Source organism: Malaclemys terrapin, chromosome 2 (genome assembly GCF_027887155.1).
Source record: "Malaclemys terrapin pileata isolate rMalTer1 chromosome 2, rMalTer1.hap1, whole genome shotgun sequence".
NCBI classification, from domain to species: Eukaryota; Metazoa; Chordata; order Testudines; family Emydidae; genus Malaclemys; species Malaclemys terrapin.
Window position 1 is genome coordinate 265,981,349 of NC_071506.1, and position 16,427 is coordinate 265,997,775.

At 44.5% G+C, this 16,427-nt stretch overlaps 1 protein-coding gene across 1 annotated transcript in view; it reads left to right on the forward strand.

Moving 5' to 3' along the window:
* The window catches only part of NCAPG2 (non-SMC condensin II complex subunit G2), a 127,778-nt gene extending 111,694 nt beyond the window's left edge, over positions 1–16,084 (forward strand). Inside the window, exons 27-28 of the mRNA XM_054017023.1 lie at positions 251–353; positions 15,618–16,084. Of these exons, the coding sequence (XP_053872998.1) occupies positions 251–353; positions 15,618–15,669 (155 nt within the window). The 3' untranslated portion in view covers positions 15,670–16,084. The remainder of the gene's footprint in view (positions 1–250; positions 354–15,617) is intronic.
* Positions 16,085–16,427: the final 343 nt, after the last annotated feature.

Here is a 16,427-nt window from a genome sequence, read left to right on the forward strand (position 1 = left end):
ATTAGACATTGGATCTAAAACTTCGTGGGGTCTTTTAAAAAAATAAAAAACTTTATCTGCTAGGCTAACATAGTCCTCCTATCTTGTTTTATAGGAATAGAATAGCATTCACAAGCACAAATTTATACACTTAACTTGTGTAATGAAAATCTAAGTAAATATGTCGCCAGTTTTTAACAAACTGTTAAGTTGTTATATAGATGCTACACAGGACTATGCAGACTTTTTTTTTTTAACATATTTCAAATAGGTAAGCACAAAGCTTCACTTGTTAAGGATATTGCACATGCCCTTCAAAAGAAGCTGATGACATGCAGAGAAGTTGACGTGGAAGAATCTAGCAGCATTGAAAGGTAAATCTGCTGTACGGGGGAAAAACCCACTGATTGAAAAAGGGCTGCAAGATTCTGTGCTTGCTGGTGAAGAAATTTATTGAAATCCATATGATACAACAGTGGTTCTCAAACTGGGGTCGGGACCCCTGAGTGGGTCGCAAGCTTATTACATGGGGGGTCGTGAGCTGTCAGCCTCCACCTCAAACCCTGCTTTCCCTCCAGCATTTATAATGGTGTTAAATATATAAAAAAGTGTTTGTAATTTATAAGGGGGGGGGGTCACCCTCAGAGGCTTGCTATGTGAAAGGGGTCACCAGTACAAAAGTTTGAGAACCACTGATATAGAGGGATTAAAATAGTGCCAAAATGTTGCAGGCTATTGAGCCCAGTTAAGGAACTAACTTACCATCTGAAAGGGGGAGCTGAACTAGGAAATTCTCTTTACATGTTTTGTTCTTTAAAAGGAAGCAGATTGGAGTATTGTGGGTTCTACAGTATATAGAACAAGATGTAAAAGTTAAATTTGAAGTCCAATCTCACTAAGAACTGCACAGAGAAAAGCAAGCATTCTTTGTAACTTTGCTGTTTCATAGTATTAGAGCTGAGGGGTTTTCTCTGCATTGTGTGTATTAGCGAATATGAATATCTCTAGCTAAAAATATATCCAGGGTCATAAAAAATTATTTTAGTGCCTTACCACAGTCATTAGATTCTGCTTTTGGTGCAATTTCAGCTTTATAGGAGGTTGGCTTTAGACCAAATTAGTCTCTTCTGTTTCACAGGTTAAAAGTAAAAAATGCTAATTTTACAACCACTTACATTTTAACTTTGCATATGGTCTGAAACAAAAGTTCATAGTTTCATTAACACTAAAAATACTCTTATTTACTGCATTCAGATAGAAATAAAATGTAATATATTCAAAATCTCCACCTTGCCTAATTATAATCTCTTCAGAGTTCTCGGGATAACAAATATAAGTTATAGCCGTTGATGACATGCATATATTTGTAGTATGGTTCCAACAATTTTTATTAGGAATTGGTGGGCAAATTGGACAGTCCAGTTTCCTGTGATTGCAGCAGGGAGGCATTGATGCACATCTGTTTCGTGTCTTCTGGTTTTTTTTAAAGCACATTGGTTTAATGGTGGGAAAAGATGGTAAAAAAGACCTAAGACAGCCTGTGGAAGAAAATATGTAAAATGGAAATTAGGAATGCTAAAATGGAATTTGAAGAGCAAACAGCCACAACTAGCTTTTAAAAAAAGATATTTTTAAGATACTCATAGAAGAGGGAATAAAGGGAACAATCAAAGAGGATAAAGTATGTTTCAGGGAAGCTAAGCGATTTCTTTGTATTAGTCTTCATCCCTGAGAATGTGGAGGATGGGGAAGGACCTACTGTTTGCTGGTAAAAAGATGAGGTACTGTCAGAAAATAAGGTGTCAAAGGAGAAGGTGCTGGAATAATCTGATACATTAAAAAGACAACCAGTCACTAAGACCTGATCATATACACCTTAAAATTTTGAAAGAACTTAAGAATGAAGTAACTGAGCTACTAACAAAGAATGCAATCATTCATTGAAATCTGCTGCTATCCCAGAGAATTGAACGGTAGCAAATGTATCTTTCTTTTAAAAACGTGCCCTGTGTTTCTGGAAATTACAGACCAGCAAGCCTTACTTTTTGTGCTGGTTGAAATGATGATGGTAATAGAATTATAAAATACCTAAATGATCATTGTTATGATAGGGACAAACCAATATGGCTTCTGCTAAGGAAAATGGTGCCTCACTAATCTTACAGTATGTCAACAAAATAAGGAGAACTAGTTGATATAATTTACGTGGACTTTCAAAAAATGTGTGATAGAAGCTCAGATTCCGTAGTTAGTTCTTGTAGTTCTGGGGCAATAGGCAAAGTTCTATAATGGAAACAAAAAAGAGAGGGAATAATGGGCATGAGTAGCAGACAGCACCTATTTGGTCTACTTAATCCTTCTCTACACACATGCACACTATGGATTATTTGGAAGCTTATTACGTCTACTTTAAGATGAGGTATGATGTGCAGCTGTTACCACAGAAATGAGGATAAACAATGTCACTATCAACATGTTAAAATGACCACTTTGAAATACTTAAATTGGTTTCTGTTAGTTTAATGACACTCTGTATTTCGAGACATAAAATTGAATTTCTTTGACTTCAGAGCATCACAATAACAATCTAAAGGGTAAAGCAATATCTGATAAACTTGTACAGTTATCGTTGAAATGTAATAGCACTGATGACATTTCTAGTGAACATCATTATAATGATCTCTAGCGAGAGTGCATGGGTTACCAAATATTCATTGTCTTGGCATGTGACGAGTTCTGTGCAAGGAATATTGTTCTAACTACAGACACAGTTGATTGTGCAGTGACCTCTACTGGTACAGGCACAAATAAGGTCTCGTAGAAGCTCAGGTGCCATTGGGCCCTTGAAGAATACAGAAATAGTTCTTCGTCCACATTTTTCTATCCATGTCGCAATGGTGATCTAATATCTGGTTTACCTATGTGTGAAAGCATCTAAACTTTTGCTTGCCAAGATGCTTTTTTGACATGCATTTCAAAACTGTCCTCACACAGTGGGAGTTTGGCCAGTGGCTCATCCTTTTTGATGGATAGATTGAGGTACAAGCAATTCAGATTTCTGAGAGTCTCCTTTTCATTCTCACTCTGGTCATACAGCATTGCTACCAACTTCTTTGCTGCAGACATTGCAGCTTGTCCATTACTCTTCCCCCAATTTAGCAAGCTCTGAAGTGGTAAGCTCTTTGTGTTCACAACATTAATCACAGATATTTTTGTAATACCAAATAGGGGATGACACAATCCCATCCTATTAATACATGTACAGCAGGAAGTATGTTTCAAAAGTCAGGATTGAATGTGCCACAAATTGCATGCACAGATATGAAGCAATGCCTGTCATTTGTGCTGGTAATGGTACCTGTTTCAATCTAGATGTTGTTTGTGTTCCATTTTTGGAAAGTAGTGAATAGCAAGGACCAAAACATGTGCATCAGGTGACTAATTACTATAGTTCCTTTTTCACCAAGAGACCAAAAGCCATATTGGCACATATAGCATGCAGAAGCATCCTTGTGTCCATTTTCTCTTGTGTTACTAGACCAGTCTTGGACTTCTTCATCTCCTCTGCTGGTAATGGACTTAGCTACTTCACCATTGCAAAAGCTTCCAGCAAGAAGGAGTGTTTGTGCTGTGCTCCTCCATTCTTATGTGCATTTTGAACCATTTGTTCACAGAATAATTTTACAAGTGACTGCTTGTTGGATGCCACATATAGAAACTTTTTTCATGGAGTCAGAGGGCGCCCACCAATCACTTGGTATTTCTTGCATCCAACCTTAGATCCTGTCTGATGCTGTCTTTTTGCAGTTTTCAGAGTTGCTGTTGTCGTCATATTTGTCAAAGACTATGATTACAGAATTAGCTTTGTCAAATCCTTTTAGAACCTGTCTTAAGTACTCAGCAGTCAGTTCACTGAATGTGTGGAATTTGGCGCTAGCCATCATTTGTATGACAGTCGTGACATCTCTGATGTACACTATGGTTTCTCTTTTGAATGGTCTTAGCTCATAGATTCTTTCAACTTGAGCTTCTAGATGATGCCCTAATTCAGCTTTGTCTGTTCTTCTCATTGTTCCATCACCATGGAAGAGGGACACAGGTACAGGACATAACAGTTGTCACTGAAACATCATCTCTGTATCTTGCTAAGGACAGAGCTCTGCGGAAAACAATTTCTGGACTGATAACTGCTGTGATGTCCCTCCCTTGCCAAATTTAAATGTGGTCATCTTGGCCATGTCAACAAATGTTTTGATACCAGATTTCTAGACTGGACTTATCTAGCTATGTGTTCCATCATAATCAAGTGCACCTCTCAAAAATCTTCCCATTTGTTCTTTACCAACATCTGCTGTTTTCAGTGGAGACTCTTGTACATCTGATGTTACATGCTGTCCAGTAGATATGTTGATAAGCACCTCTGGATGTGATTCAGGGTTAAATGGGTTTGTCATATTGTTGATGACATGGTTGGTAAGAGCTATAACATGCACTTCATCCCTCTTCAGTGCAGAGGCAAGGACTTGTTTGTGGACTTTGTATTCATTATTTCTTCTTCGAGTGCTTGCTCATATCCATTCCATTAGGTGTGTGCGCGCCGCGTGCACGATCGTCGGAAGATTTTCTACCCTAGCAACACCGGCGGGTCGGCTGTGGAGCCCCCTAGAGTGGCGCCTTCATGGCGCTGAATATATACCCCAGCCGACCCGGCGCCCCCTCAGTTCCTTCTTACCGCCCCTGACGGTCGTTGGAACTGTGGAGCGCTGCTTAGCTGTTCTCCACTCTCCCTAGCTTAGTTTGTTGTATCACAGTTATAGTTATAGTTATAGTGTTTATAGTTAAATAGTTAAATAGTTTAAAAGTTGTTCTAGTTGTTCTAAGTAGTTCAGGGGATTAAGGGGGTCGTCTCCCCCTTTCTCCCCCGGCCGCGGGGCCGGGCTCATGCCCAACGCTCCCGGCTTCAAGCAGTGCGCCTCCTGCGCTAAGCCTATGCCCACGAGCGACCCGCACGACTCCTGTCTGAAGTGCCTGGGAGAGTCCCATCAAACAGACAAGTGCAAGATCTGTAAGGCCTTCAGACCAAGGACCAAGAAGGAGCGGGACTTTCGGCTCCGGCAACTCCTGATGGAGGCGGCACTTAGTCCGGACGCTCCATCTACAAGTCAGGCCCCGGCACCTAGCACCTCGGTGCGCAGTGCCCCGGCGGCACCGGCTATGACGACCACGCGAGTGGCGTCAGACAAGCCTCCCCGGCACCGGACCTCGTCGGCACCGCAAGCAGTGGCTCGGCGCCGGTCATTATCCCCGGGGCATAAAAAAGCCCATAAGACGGGGACATCCGTGCCGAAGACGCCGGCTCCCCCAGTGCCGGGGGTAGAGCCGCGTCCGCCGGTGGAGCACCGGAAACAGGTGCCTCCAGCACCGTCGACTCCGGCGCCGAAGCCGTTGAGTCCGGTGCAGATAGCGTCTCCACCGAGACCGGCAGTGATACAGTGCCTCCCGTCGACTCCAGAGACCTTCGCGGCGGCGAGAGACTTAATAGCTCTCACGGAGCCGGCACCGCCTCAACCACCGGCACCGACTGCACCGTTGACTCGCCCGGTCCAGTCGAGGGGGAAACCTGCCGTGATGCGCCCTTCATCGCAAGGGCTGGAACCTCGGCACCGATCCAGGTCCCGAAGCAGGTCCCCACGCCGCTCGCAGTCCCGGCACCGAATATCGCCTCGGCACCGGTCGTACTCGCGGCCAAGATCTTCTTCGCGGCACCGCTCTACGTCTCGGCACCGCTATGATCGTCGGCACCGATCAACGTCGAGACGTAGTTCTCAGCACCGCTACGGTCGACGCTCGACGTCGAGAGGCCGCTCCCGGCACCGGGCATACTCGAGGTCCAGATCCGACTCCCGGCACCGACGAGGTCATCGGCACCGGTCGCGGTCCCGGCACCGATCGCCGGCACCGCGTAGAGATAGATCATCTCCGGACCGGCACCGTGCGGCACCGCAGCCAATCGGAATCGTCTCGACGCTCTCGGCACCGCCGTGGCCATCGAGATCGGAGTCCCACTCCTCGGAGGGCCTCTCGAGATCGGCATACCCCCCTCAGGGGCAAGCCGAGGAACAGGACTTGGGCCATTGGCAGGAGATGGCAGAGGACCATTCTCATGGCCCATCTCACTGGTCGTTTTGGACCCCGTGGGCGTACCATCAGGCGCAAGGGGCTCCAATTGCTTCGACCTCTCGCTCCGGTCACTCCATCAGAGGGGCCCCGGAGTCCACCATTTCGCGGCCTCCGCCAGGGGGCATGGAGGCTTCTGTGTCCGCACCACCTGACGCCCTGGACCCAGGCGCAGGTGATGCTCCAGCCCAGGAACAGAGAGACCAGGACCAGCCCTTGGATCCTGTTCCACCGGAGGCATCTTCCTCTTCTTCTCCGGATGAGGCAGTGGCGGGCACATCGTGCACAGACCCACCTCCAATAGATCTTCGGGCTCACCAGGATCTTCTGCGCAGGATGGCCCGTAATATGGACCTGCAGGCGGAGGAGATAGTGGAGGTGCACGACCCGATCATGAATATCCTTGGAGCGGATGCCCCATCGAGGGTAGCGTTACCCCTGATCCGCACGATACAAATCAATGCGGATACGATATGGCAAACTCCTGCCTCTATCCCACCCACAGCGAGAGGGGTGGAAAGGAAGTACTTTGTCCCATCTAAGGACTACGGGTACTTGTATACCCACCCCCAACCGTGTTCATTGGTGGTGGCATCAGTGAACGCACGAGAGCGCCACGGCCAGCAGGCTGCAGCGCCTAAATCAAAAGAGGCTAAGCGGCTCGATTTGTTTGGCCGTAAGGTTTACTCAGCCGGAGGGCTGCAACTTAGAGCGGCGAACCAACAGGCGCTATTGAGCCGTTACAATTTTAACTCCTGGAACTCTATGGGGAAGTTTAAGGAGTTGATTCCCCAAGAGTCCAGGGAAGAGTTTGGAGCCATGGTAGAGGAGGGTAAGAAGGTGGCTCGGACCTCCTTGCAGGCCTCCTTGGACATAGCAGACTCAGCTGCGAGGACCCTGGCTTCGGGTATCGCTATGCGGAGGATCTCCTGGCTTCAGGTTTCGGGTTTGCCTCCGGAGCTGCAGCAAACCCTACAGGATCTGCCCTTTGAGGGACATGGATTGTTCTCGGACAAGACGGACTCTCGTCTGCAGAGCCTCAAGGACTCGAGAACAATCATGCGCTCCCTGGGGATGCATGTTGTGGGCCCTCAGCGCAGACCATTTAGGCCGCAGCCTCAGCGCTTCTACCCCCCCCCGCCTCGTCAGAGACAGGACTCGACCCGGAGGCGAGGGCGAGGTGGTAGAAGAAGGTGGGCCGGCCCTCAACCCGGCCAGAACCAGGGGCCACCTAGACCACCTTCAGGCCCCAGGCAGAACTTTTGAAGGTGCGGTCGAGGACGGCGCCCTAGTCATCCCCCAGGATCCAGCCCCCTCCCTTCGGGATCGTCTCTCCCACTTCCACCGTGCTTGGTCCCTTATAACTTCGGACCGTTGGGTCCTCCGCACAGTGGAGAGGGGATACACTATCCAGTTTTCTTCTATTCCCCCCGCCCACCCCCCTTCCCCGTCCCTCTTCAGGGACCCTTCTCACGAGCAACTTCTTATACAGGAGGTTTCTACGCTCCTGGCCATGGGGGCCATAGAGGAGGTTCCGATAGAGTTAAGGGGCAGGGGATTTTATTCCCGTTACTTCCTGATCCCCAAGTCCAAAGGAGGTCTGTGGCCCATCTTGGACTTGCGCGGACTCAACAAATTCGTAGTAAAGTTGAAGTTCTGCATGGTCTCTCTGGGGGCCATTATCCCTTCCCTCGATCCTGGAGACTGGTTCGCCGCCCTCGACATGAAAGACGCATACTTTCACATCTCAATTTACCCACCTCACAGACGCTTCCTGCGATTCGTGGTAAACGTGGTGCACTACCAATTTGCAGTCCTTCCCTTCGGCCTATCCTCGGCCCCAAGAGTGTTCACGAAATGTATGGCTGTCGTGGCAGCGTACCTTCGTCGGCAAGGGATACAGGTGTTCCCGTACCTAGACGACTGGCTGGTACGCGGTCGCACCAAGGAGCAAGTTCAAGCTCACGTCCACATAATAGTGCACACATTCAACGAGTTGGGCATCCTACTCAACAAGGACAAATCCACTCTAGAACCTACCCAGAGAATAGAATTCATAGGCGCAGTTCTAGACTCCAGACGTGCACAAGCCATCCTGCCAGACAACTGATTTGGCACCATCACGAGCCTCATTCAAGGGCTCCAGACGTTCCCAACTACCACGGTGAGGTCGTGCCTTACCCTGCTGGGTCACATGGCTTCCTGCACGTACGTAACCAGGCATGCCAGACTTCGGCTTCGCCCACTCCAGACCTGGGTGTCGTCAATATATCGACCACATCGGGACAGCCTGAACATGGTGGTCACGGTCCCGATCTCGGTCCTGACCTCCCTCACCTGGTGGCTAGATCACAATGTGGTCTGCGAGGGGATGCCATTTCACGCCCCACAACCCTCTCTGCACCTGGTCACAGACGCTTCATCTCTGGGTTGGGGCGCCCATCTCAACGAACACCATACCCAGGGCCTGTGGACTGCACCCCAGCTAGCCCTGCACATCAATGTTCGGGAACTGATGGCGGTGCGCCTGGCGTGCCAGGCATTTCTCAACCTCCTACGTGGCCGATGTGTGTTAGTTCTCATCGACAACACCACGGCCATGTTTTACATCAACAAGCAAGGAGGAGCACGTTCGTCAATTCTATGCCAAGAGGCCATTCGCCTGTGGGACTTCTGCATCGCCCACTCAATCCATCTCACGGCATCGTTCCTCCCTGGAGTCCAGAACACTCTAGCGGACCGACTCAGCAGGTCCTTCCAGACGCACGAGTGGTCTATCCGTCCGGACATCATACATTCCATCTTCCAAAAGTGGGGGTTTCCCCAGATAGACCTGTTTGCATCTCGAGACAACAGGAAGTGCCACGTGTTCTGCTCCCTACAAGGTCGAGCTCCGGGCTCCCTCTCGGATGCGTTTCTCCTTCCCTGGAAAGACCACCTGTTTTATGCCTTCCCTCCGTTTCCTCTGGTCCACAAGGTACTGCTCAAATTGCGCAGAGACCAGGCACAGGTAATTCTGGTCGCTCCAGCGTGGCCGAGACAACATTGGTACACCACACTGTTGGAACTCTCGGTTCAGACACCGATCCCGCTTCCGTTGTGTCCGGATCTCATCTCTCAGGACCACGGCCGGCTGCGTCACCCCGACCTGCAATCACTCCACCTCACGGCGTGGCTGCTCCATGGTTCACCCAGGCAGAGCAGCAATGCTCGCACTCTGTCCAACAGATTCTGCTGAGCAGTAGGAAGCCCTCAACACGCACCACGTACCTGGCCAAGTGGAAGCGGTTCTCCTGTTGGTGCGAACAACGAGCCATGTCCCCGTTGCAGGCACCCATTCCTCTCATTTTGGAATATCTCCTCTCCCTAAAACAGCAGGGGTTGGCGATATCTTCAATTAGAGTTCACCTGGCCGCTATATCGGCCTTTCACCCAGGGGAACTCGCGTCCTCGGTATTCTCTAACCCGATGGTCGTTAGATTCCTCAAGGGCTTAGACCGGATGTACCCACAACAACGTCAACCCGTTCAGACGTGGGACCTCAACCTGGTTCTCTCCAAGCTCACAGGTCCTCCATTCGAGCCACTGGCCACCTGTTCACTTTTGTACCTATCCTGGAAGACAGCCTTCCTTGTAGCCATCACCTCAGCAAGGCGCGTTTCTGAACTCAGGGCGCTTACATCCGAGCCCCCTTATACAGTTTTCCATAAGGATAAAGTGCAGCTTCGTCCACATCCTGCCTTTCTCCCTAAGGTGGTTTCTCCTTTTCATATCAACCAGGACATCTTTCTCCCGGTCTTTCATCCCAAACCACATGCCACTCGCCAGGATCAACGTTTGCATTCCCTGGACGTACGAAGGGCCCTGGCCTTCTATATTGACCGCACAAAGCACTTTAGAAAGACGACGCAACTCTTCGTTGCAGTGGCCGACCGAATGAAAGGCTCACCGGTCTCCTCACAACGCCTATCCTCCTGGATTACGTCTTGCATCCGGACTTGCTATGACCTGGCAGGTGTCTCAGCACCGCACCTCACCGCTCACTCCACGAGGGCCCAGGCTTCCTCGACGGCTTTCCTGGCACAAGTTCCGATCCAGGACATTTGTAGAGCAGCGGTTTGGTCGTCAGTCCACACATTTACAGCTCACTATGCACTAGTGCAGCAGTCCAGAGACGATGCTGCTTTCGGATCAGCGGTTTTGCACACAGCAATGTCTCACTCCGACCCCACCACCTAAGTTGGGCTTGGGAGTCACCTAATGGAATGGATATGAGCAAGCACTCGAAGAAGAAAAGACGGTTACTCACCGTTGTAACTGTTGTTCTTCGAGATGTTGCTCATATCCATTCCAAACCCGCCCCCCGTCCCCACTGTCGGAGTAGCCGGCAAGAAGGAACTGAGGGGGCGCCGGGTCGGCTGGGGTATATATTCAGCGCCATGAAGGCGCCACTCTAGGGGGCTCCACAGCCGACCCGCCGGTGTTGCTAGGGTAGAAAATCTTCCGACGATCGTGCACGCGGCGCGCACACACCTAATGGAATGGATATGAGCAACACATCTCGAAGAACAACAGTTACAACGGTGAGTAACCGTCTTTTCTTTTTAGGCCACTTCTCTCTCTCTCTCTCATTTTGCATATTCATAATATTAAGCTGTGTCATCTCTAACAATAATACTGACCTGTGCATAAGTGTCACTGAATTAAAAAGCTGGTTTCTAAAATATTTCAAACACTAGTATTGCATGCATAGGCAATTATAAATTAAAACGTTCTACCACGCATACTAGATGCAACACTGTATGTACAAAAGGTTACAGATAAAGAAGCATGACATTAGGAATTCACATACATGTATATTTAGCCACTATGCAATACAAACTATGGGCATGCAATCTACTGCTACAGCTTTCAGTGAGAGACTGATCTGGTCAGCAAATTTTAATTGAAAATACATAAAACTGTGGTCACTTGTGAGGTACTTTGACAAATAAAAATATGCAATGTGAAACATTTCATGTTAGTATATTGCAAAATCTTATTTGCTATTTTTGTCACATGCTAAACAGCTTCATTTTTTAAAAAAATATTTGCATATGCAAAACCAATACAGATCTTTTAATACATTGGCATTTGGAAGATTTGACCAATAAACACCACATTAAGATATTGAAATTGACTACAGTTTTTACTGTTTGTTAGTCATGTTGCAGTGATTCTAGAACTGTGCAAAAAATGACACTTTCTCATTTTGAGTACCATTGTTTCATATCATCTACAGGCTTAGGGCATCACTTGACAGTACCACACCATACCTCATTTAAACATACATAAATTAAGCTTTCAAGTGATATGTGGGTGTCGTGTATAGGGTGGCTACGTTAAATTCCGAAAAATGGCCCTTTTTGAAGAATTACCACACATCTATAAATGGTCAGTTTTCATCATGCTTGAAAGGTGGTTAACACTGGGGTTCCATAAAGTTCTGTATTAGCGCCAATGTTAAATTTAGTAATGATCTGGAAAAGGGAATGAGCAGTGAGGTGGCAAAACTTTCAAATTACGCAATTCATTTAGTCAAAACTGCAGAAAACACTGAGGAATTACAGTGAAACTAACAAAGTTTGATAAATAGGCAACATGATTATAGATGATATTAAGAATGGATACATGTAAAATAATGCTCATTCAAAGGAATAATGTGAAGAACTCATGCATTGCTGCATTGTAAATTAACTATAACATGCAGGAAAGTGGTCTGGGGTGTCTTTGGACAGCTCTATGAACACCAACTCTGCGAATGAACAACTGCAGTGAAAAAGTAAAAAGAACATTAGGATGCATTACAGAATGGAAAAAATTAAATAATGACAAATAAGTGGCACATCCTCAACTAGAATACTGTTTTCAGTTCTGGTAATGTTTTTTCCAAAAACAAACAAGCCAAAATTAAATAAATAAGAAGCATGGGAAAACTTTCATATGAAGAGAATTAAAAGATTAGGACTATTTAGAGAGACAGATGGGGTGACATGATCTGGTACACCAAATTATATGTGGTAAGGAGACTGTCCTGTTTATGCTTTTTTTTTTTTTTTTTTTTTGGTAATGTACAAACAAGGGAACACTTAATGAATTTCAAAGGCAGAGAATTTAAATGTGATAAAAAGAAATACTTTTTCACAAAACAGTTCTACTGTGACAAGTACCACATGCTATCATTGAGAGCTTAACAGAGTTTAAGAAAAGATTAAATATTGGTAAAGATAGTAAGAACATCCACAACCTCATTAGATAGGATTTTTTTTTTAAAGAATTTGAAAGGATATACAAACTCGTGCTTCTGGGCATAATCCACTAACTGCAAAAGGGTTTTAAGAAGAAATTTCCCAATGTGCTGGTTATATTCCATAATTGCCCACATCTATTGGCTGGTTCTTGCACCATCCTTAAAAGCTTTTGGTACTGGCTGCTATCCAAGAAAGGATGCTGGACGATAATGGACCACTAGTCTCGTGTACTGTAATGATTCAAATGCAATTATATTTTGATTGCAGCGTGCCTTAAGAACATAAGAATGGCCATACTGGGTCAGACCAAAGGTCCATCTAGCTCAGTATCCTGACTACCGACAGTGACCAATGCCAGGTGCTCCAGAGGAAGTGAACCTAACAGGAAATGATCAAGTGATCTTTCTCCTGCCATCCATCTCCACCCTCTGACAAATAGAGGCTAGGGGCATCATTCCTTACCCATCCTGGCTAATAGCCATTAATGGACTTAACCTCGATGAATTTATCTAGTTCTCTTTTAAACCCTGTTACAGTCCTAGCCTTCACAACCTCCTCAAGCAAGGAGTTCCACAGGTTGACTGCACGCTGTGTGAAGAACTTCCTTTTATTTGTTTTAAACCTGCTGCCCATTAATTTCATTTGGTGGCCCCTAGTTCTTATATTATGGGAACAAGTAAATAAATTGTCCTTATTCACTTTCTCCATACCACTCATGATTTTATATACCTCTGCCTTATTTTGGCAAACAGCAATTTTCTTTTAATTATTACGTCTTTCTCATTCTGTTTGGCCAGAGGAAAACTTGTAGTCAAAATTGTCTGCAAATTAGTCCACAGCTCATTATATGGTCAGATAACTTACTAATTTATATATGCTAACATCAACTATAATAAATTTACTCTTCTCAAAGCTTAATTTGTTACTTTTTACATCTGTTTACATTATTTTAAAATGTCAGCCCTTTGGGAATTACAGTAACTCCTCGCTTACCGTTGTTTCGAAGTTACGTCGTTGCTCCATTAGGGAACATACTCATTTAAAGTTGTGCAACGCTCCCTTATAACATCGTTTGGATGACTTTACAAGGGAGCATTGCACAAGTTCCTCTTCTCCACTTCCTCCCCCTTTCTTCCTCCTTCCCATTGCTTCCTCCCCCACCAAACAGCAGTTTCAGTTGACAGTTAAAAGCGAATATTATGGATGTTTGCATTGAACAAATCAAATAAGCTATGAAATATTATGATATAATTCATAATATATATAATCATCTTTGCTTAGTATGATTAGCATTTCAGTATCTGGGCACTGAAATTAAACCTATTTAACTTTTTTATGCTGAAACATTTAACGTTTTCCTCACGTTATCATATAGATGTCTTTCCAAACCCTTCATTGCTCTGTCATTGAAGTGCTAATTAAAGAGAACTTGCAAATAGTTTCTCACTATTTGTGTAGAATTTCTGCAGCATACTCAAAATAGTAAAGGTAAAGAGCATTTAATACAATTGACTTTAAATTTACCTTGTTTTTTCCTCTTTTCGGTGCCTTACAGTCATTCTGAGTTCTATTATAGTTGGACATCCATTAGCTTAGGGCATGATGAGTCTCTCAGTGAAGGGACATCTCTGTTTAACGATCTAAAGCCAAACAAAATATTAAATAAAATTCCTGAATTGTTCCTTGTATGTTTGCTCTTCGGGCACCTGGAACAATACTTAAGTTAGTGATTAGCATTGCTAATATAGGGCATCCTTAGAATCTTACAAATAACTAACATTGCAAATATTGGAGAAATGATGCATGGAAAATAAAACTGACAGTTTGTCACAATATGAATTCAAGCATCAAGAAATCAAATCTACAAAGATAAATGTTGCATTAGTGTTTGGCGATAAGCCAGATGCCTTGACTATGGTCTTCTGAGGACAGTTTAAGGCTGGGTGAGTGTGAGAAGTTCTGTGAGAGAGTGCAACTGCAGAGGCAATGTTGGATGAGGAATGCAAGAAAATGGAGAGTGATAGATTAAAAGTTTGGGGATAGCAGTTATCTTTTTTGAGATGGTGTAAGGATTCCAGGGTGTGCAGGGGTGGGAATGTTGCTGAGGATAGTACATCTGAAGTGACAGATGGGTGGCTGTTAGTACCAAGGATAAAGATGCAGGAAGATCAGCACTAGGGAAAACAAATACCGGAGAAAGAGGAGAATGCAGAAATTATGTGGATTGGCAGGGAATGGGGAAAATGAGTGACCAGAAGAGGAGGTGGTAGGGAAGTGGAGAGCAGAGAAGAAAAAGGGAAATGAGGAAGCGGCAAGACTGGACTTCAGAGGATTAATGCTGTGTATATGATAGTAAGATGGCAGAGGTAGAAAAGGGCAGTAAATCAAATATTCAGAGAAGTAAATGAACAGTGATTTAAGTATGTAGAAGGTCAAATATTAAGAAACAGTACCAATACAGTATTTTAAAAATATTTAAATAGACACTCTACTTGTTCTTATACCTTTTTGAAAGTAGAGAACAAATTAGATCATATTTAAAGCTGGTAAAAATGGGGAAAAATTCAGGCTTTTATTCAAATTTAAAACTTTTTTGTCGATTTTAAAATTAAAGATTTGATCCTCCGTAGCTATACTGTAATCCAGGGGTCGGTAACCTTTCAGAAGTGGTATGCCGAGTCTTCATTTATTCACTCTAATTTAAGGTTTCGCATGCCAATAATACATTTTAATATTTTTAGAAGGCCTCTTTCTAGAAGTCCTATAATATATAACTAAACTATTGTTGAATGTAAAGTAAATAAGGTTTTAAAAATGTTTAAGAAGCTTCATTTAAAATTAAATTAAAATGCAGAGGCCCCCAGACCGGTGGCCAGGACCCGGGCAGTGTGAGTGCCACTGAAAATCAGCTCGCGTGCCGCCTTCGGCACGTGTGCCATAGGTTGCCTACCCCTGCTGTAATCTATAATCATTCGAAGAGATGAATGGAAATGCTGAGCAAGATTGTTCCTCTTAAATGTAATCCAATAAAACAACTTCTTTAATTCCTTAAACTAGTGGTGTGTAACTTCTCAAAGAAATAAGGGAGTAGCTATTTATTGAAAAGCAAATAGGCAAAGGTGTTTCTTTTGCACGTCTTATTCAGCTGCTCACTGATTTCTCTGGTTTCAGAACCCTATATGAATCATCTGTGAAAATTTTGGAGGACATCTTGAATCCTTGACTGTACCGCTGCCTTCAAGTCATGAAAAGTAGAAAGAAGAAAGATGTATTGTTTTTTATAAAGCCAAGCAATATGTTACCTTAAACATATTTAATATAACAGTGAATTGTTGGAATGCTTGTATTATGCTAGCTTATACTTTGTACGTACGTACATACATTGAAAGTCTTAGCAAGAAAATGACTTTTAAAAACAAATCAGTTTTATATTCCTTTCATATTTAAAACAATTGTGCAGAAACTTTTTTTAAAGTATGCAGAAATATTTTGTATATACATAGATAATGTATTATTAAAGATTTTGGAACGGCTATGAGGAGGGGCTTGTAGGTATATTCCAAGTATTTCGTGTGAAATAAAATCAGTACCTTTTTATATATTTTTAAAAAGAGAATTAATAAAATGACTGAACTATCCATTTGAATGGCATTTTCTTGAACCCTTTGACATTGAATGTCATGCGTTTCCCTAAAAGGTAAGGCATGAGCACTTAGGGAAAATAGCAGGTGCTTCTGAATAGCAAAAAACATTGTACATGCATACTTACTGGGCCAAATGGAAATGTTTTTTTTTATCTGGCCTCAGCAGAGAAGTCTCTCTCCAGTGCAGGCTTCCATCAATGTTTTGGATTATATGTAGCACGTAAAACATCAATGCCTGACAGTTCATTTAAAGTATTTATGACAGTCATTTCAGCGTTTCACCCACCAGTAGATAATCGTAGTTATTAGTTGCAGTTTCAGAGGTGAAAGGCAAACC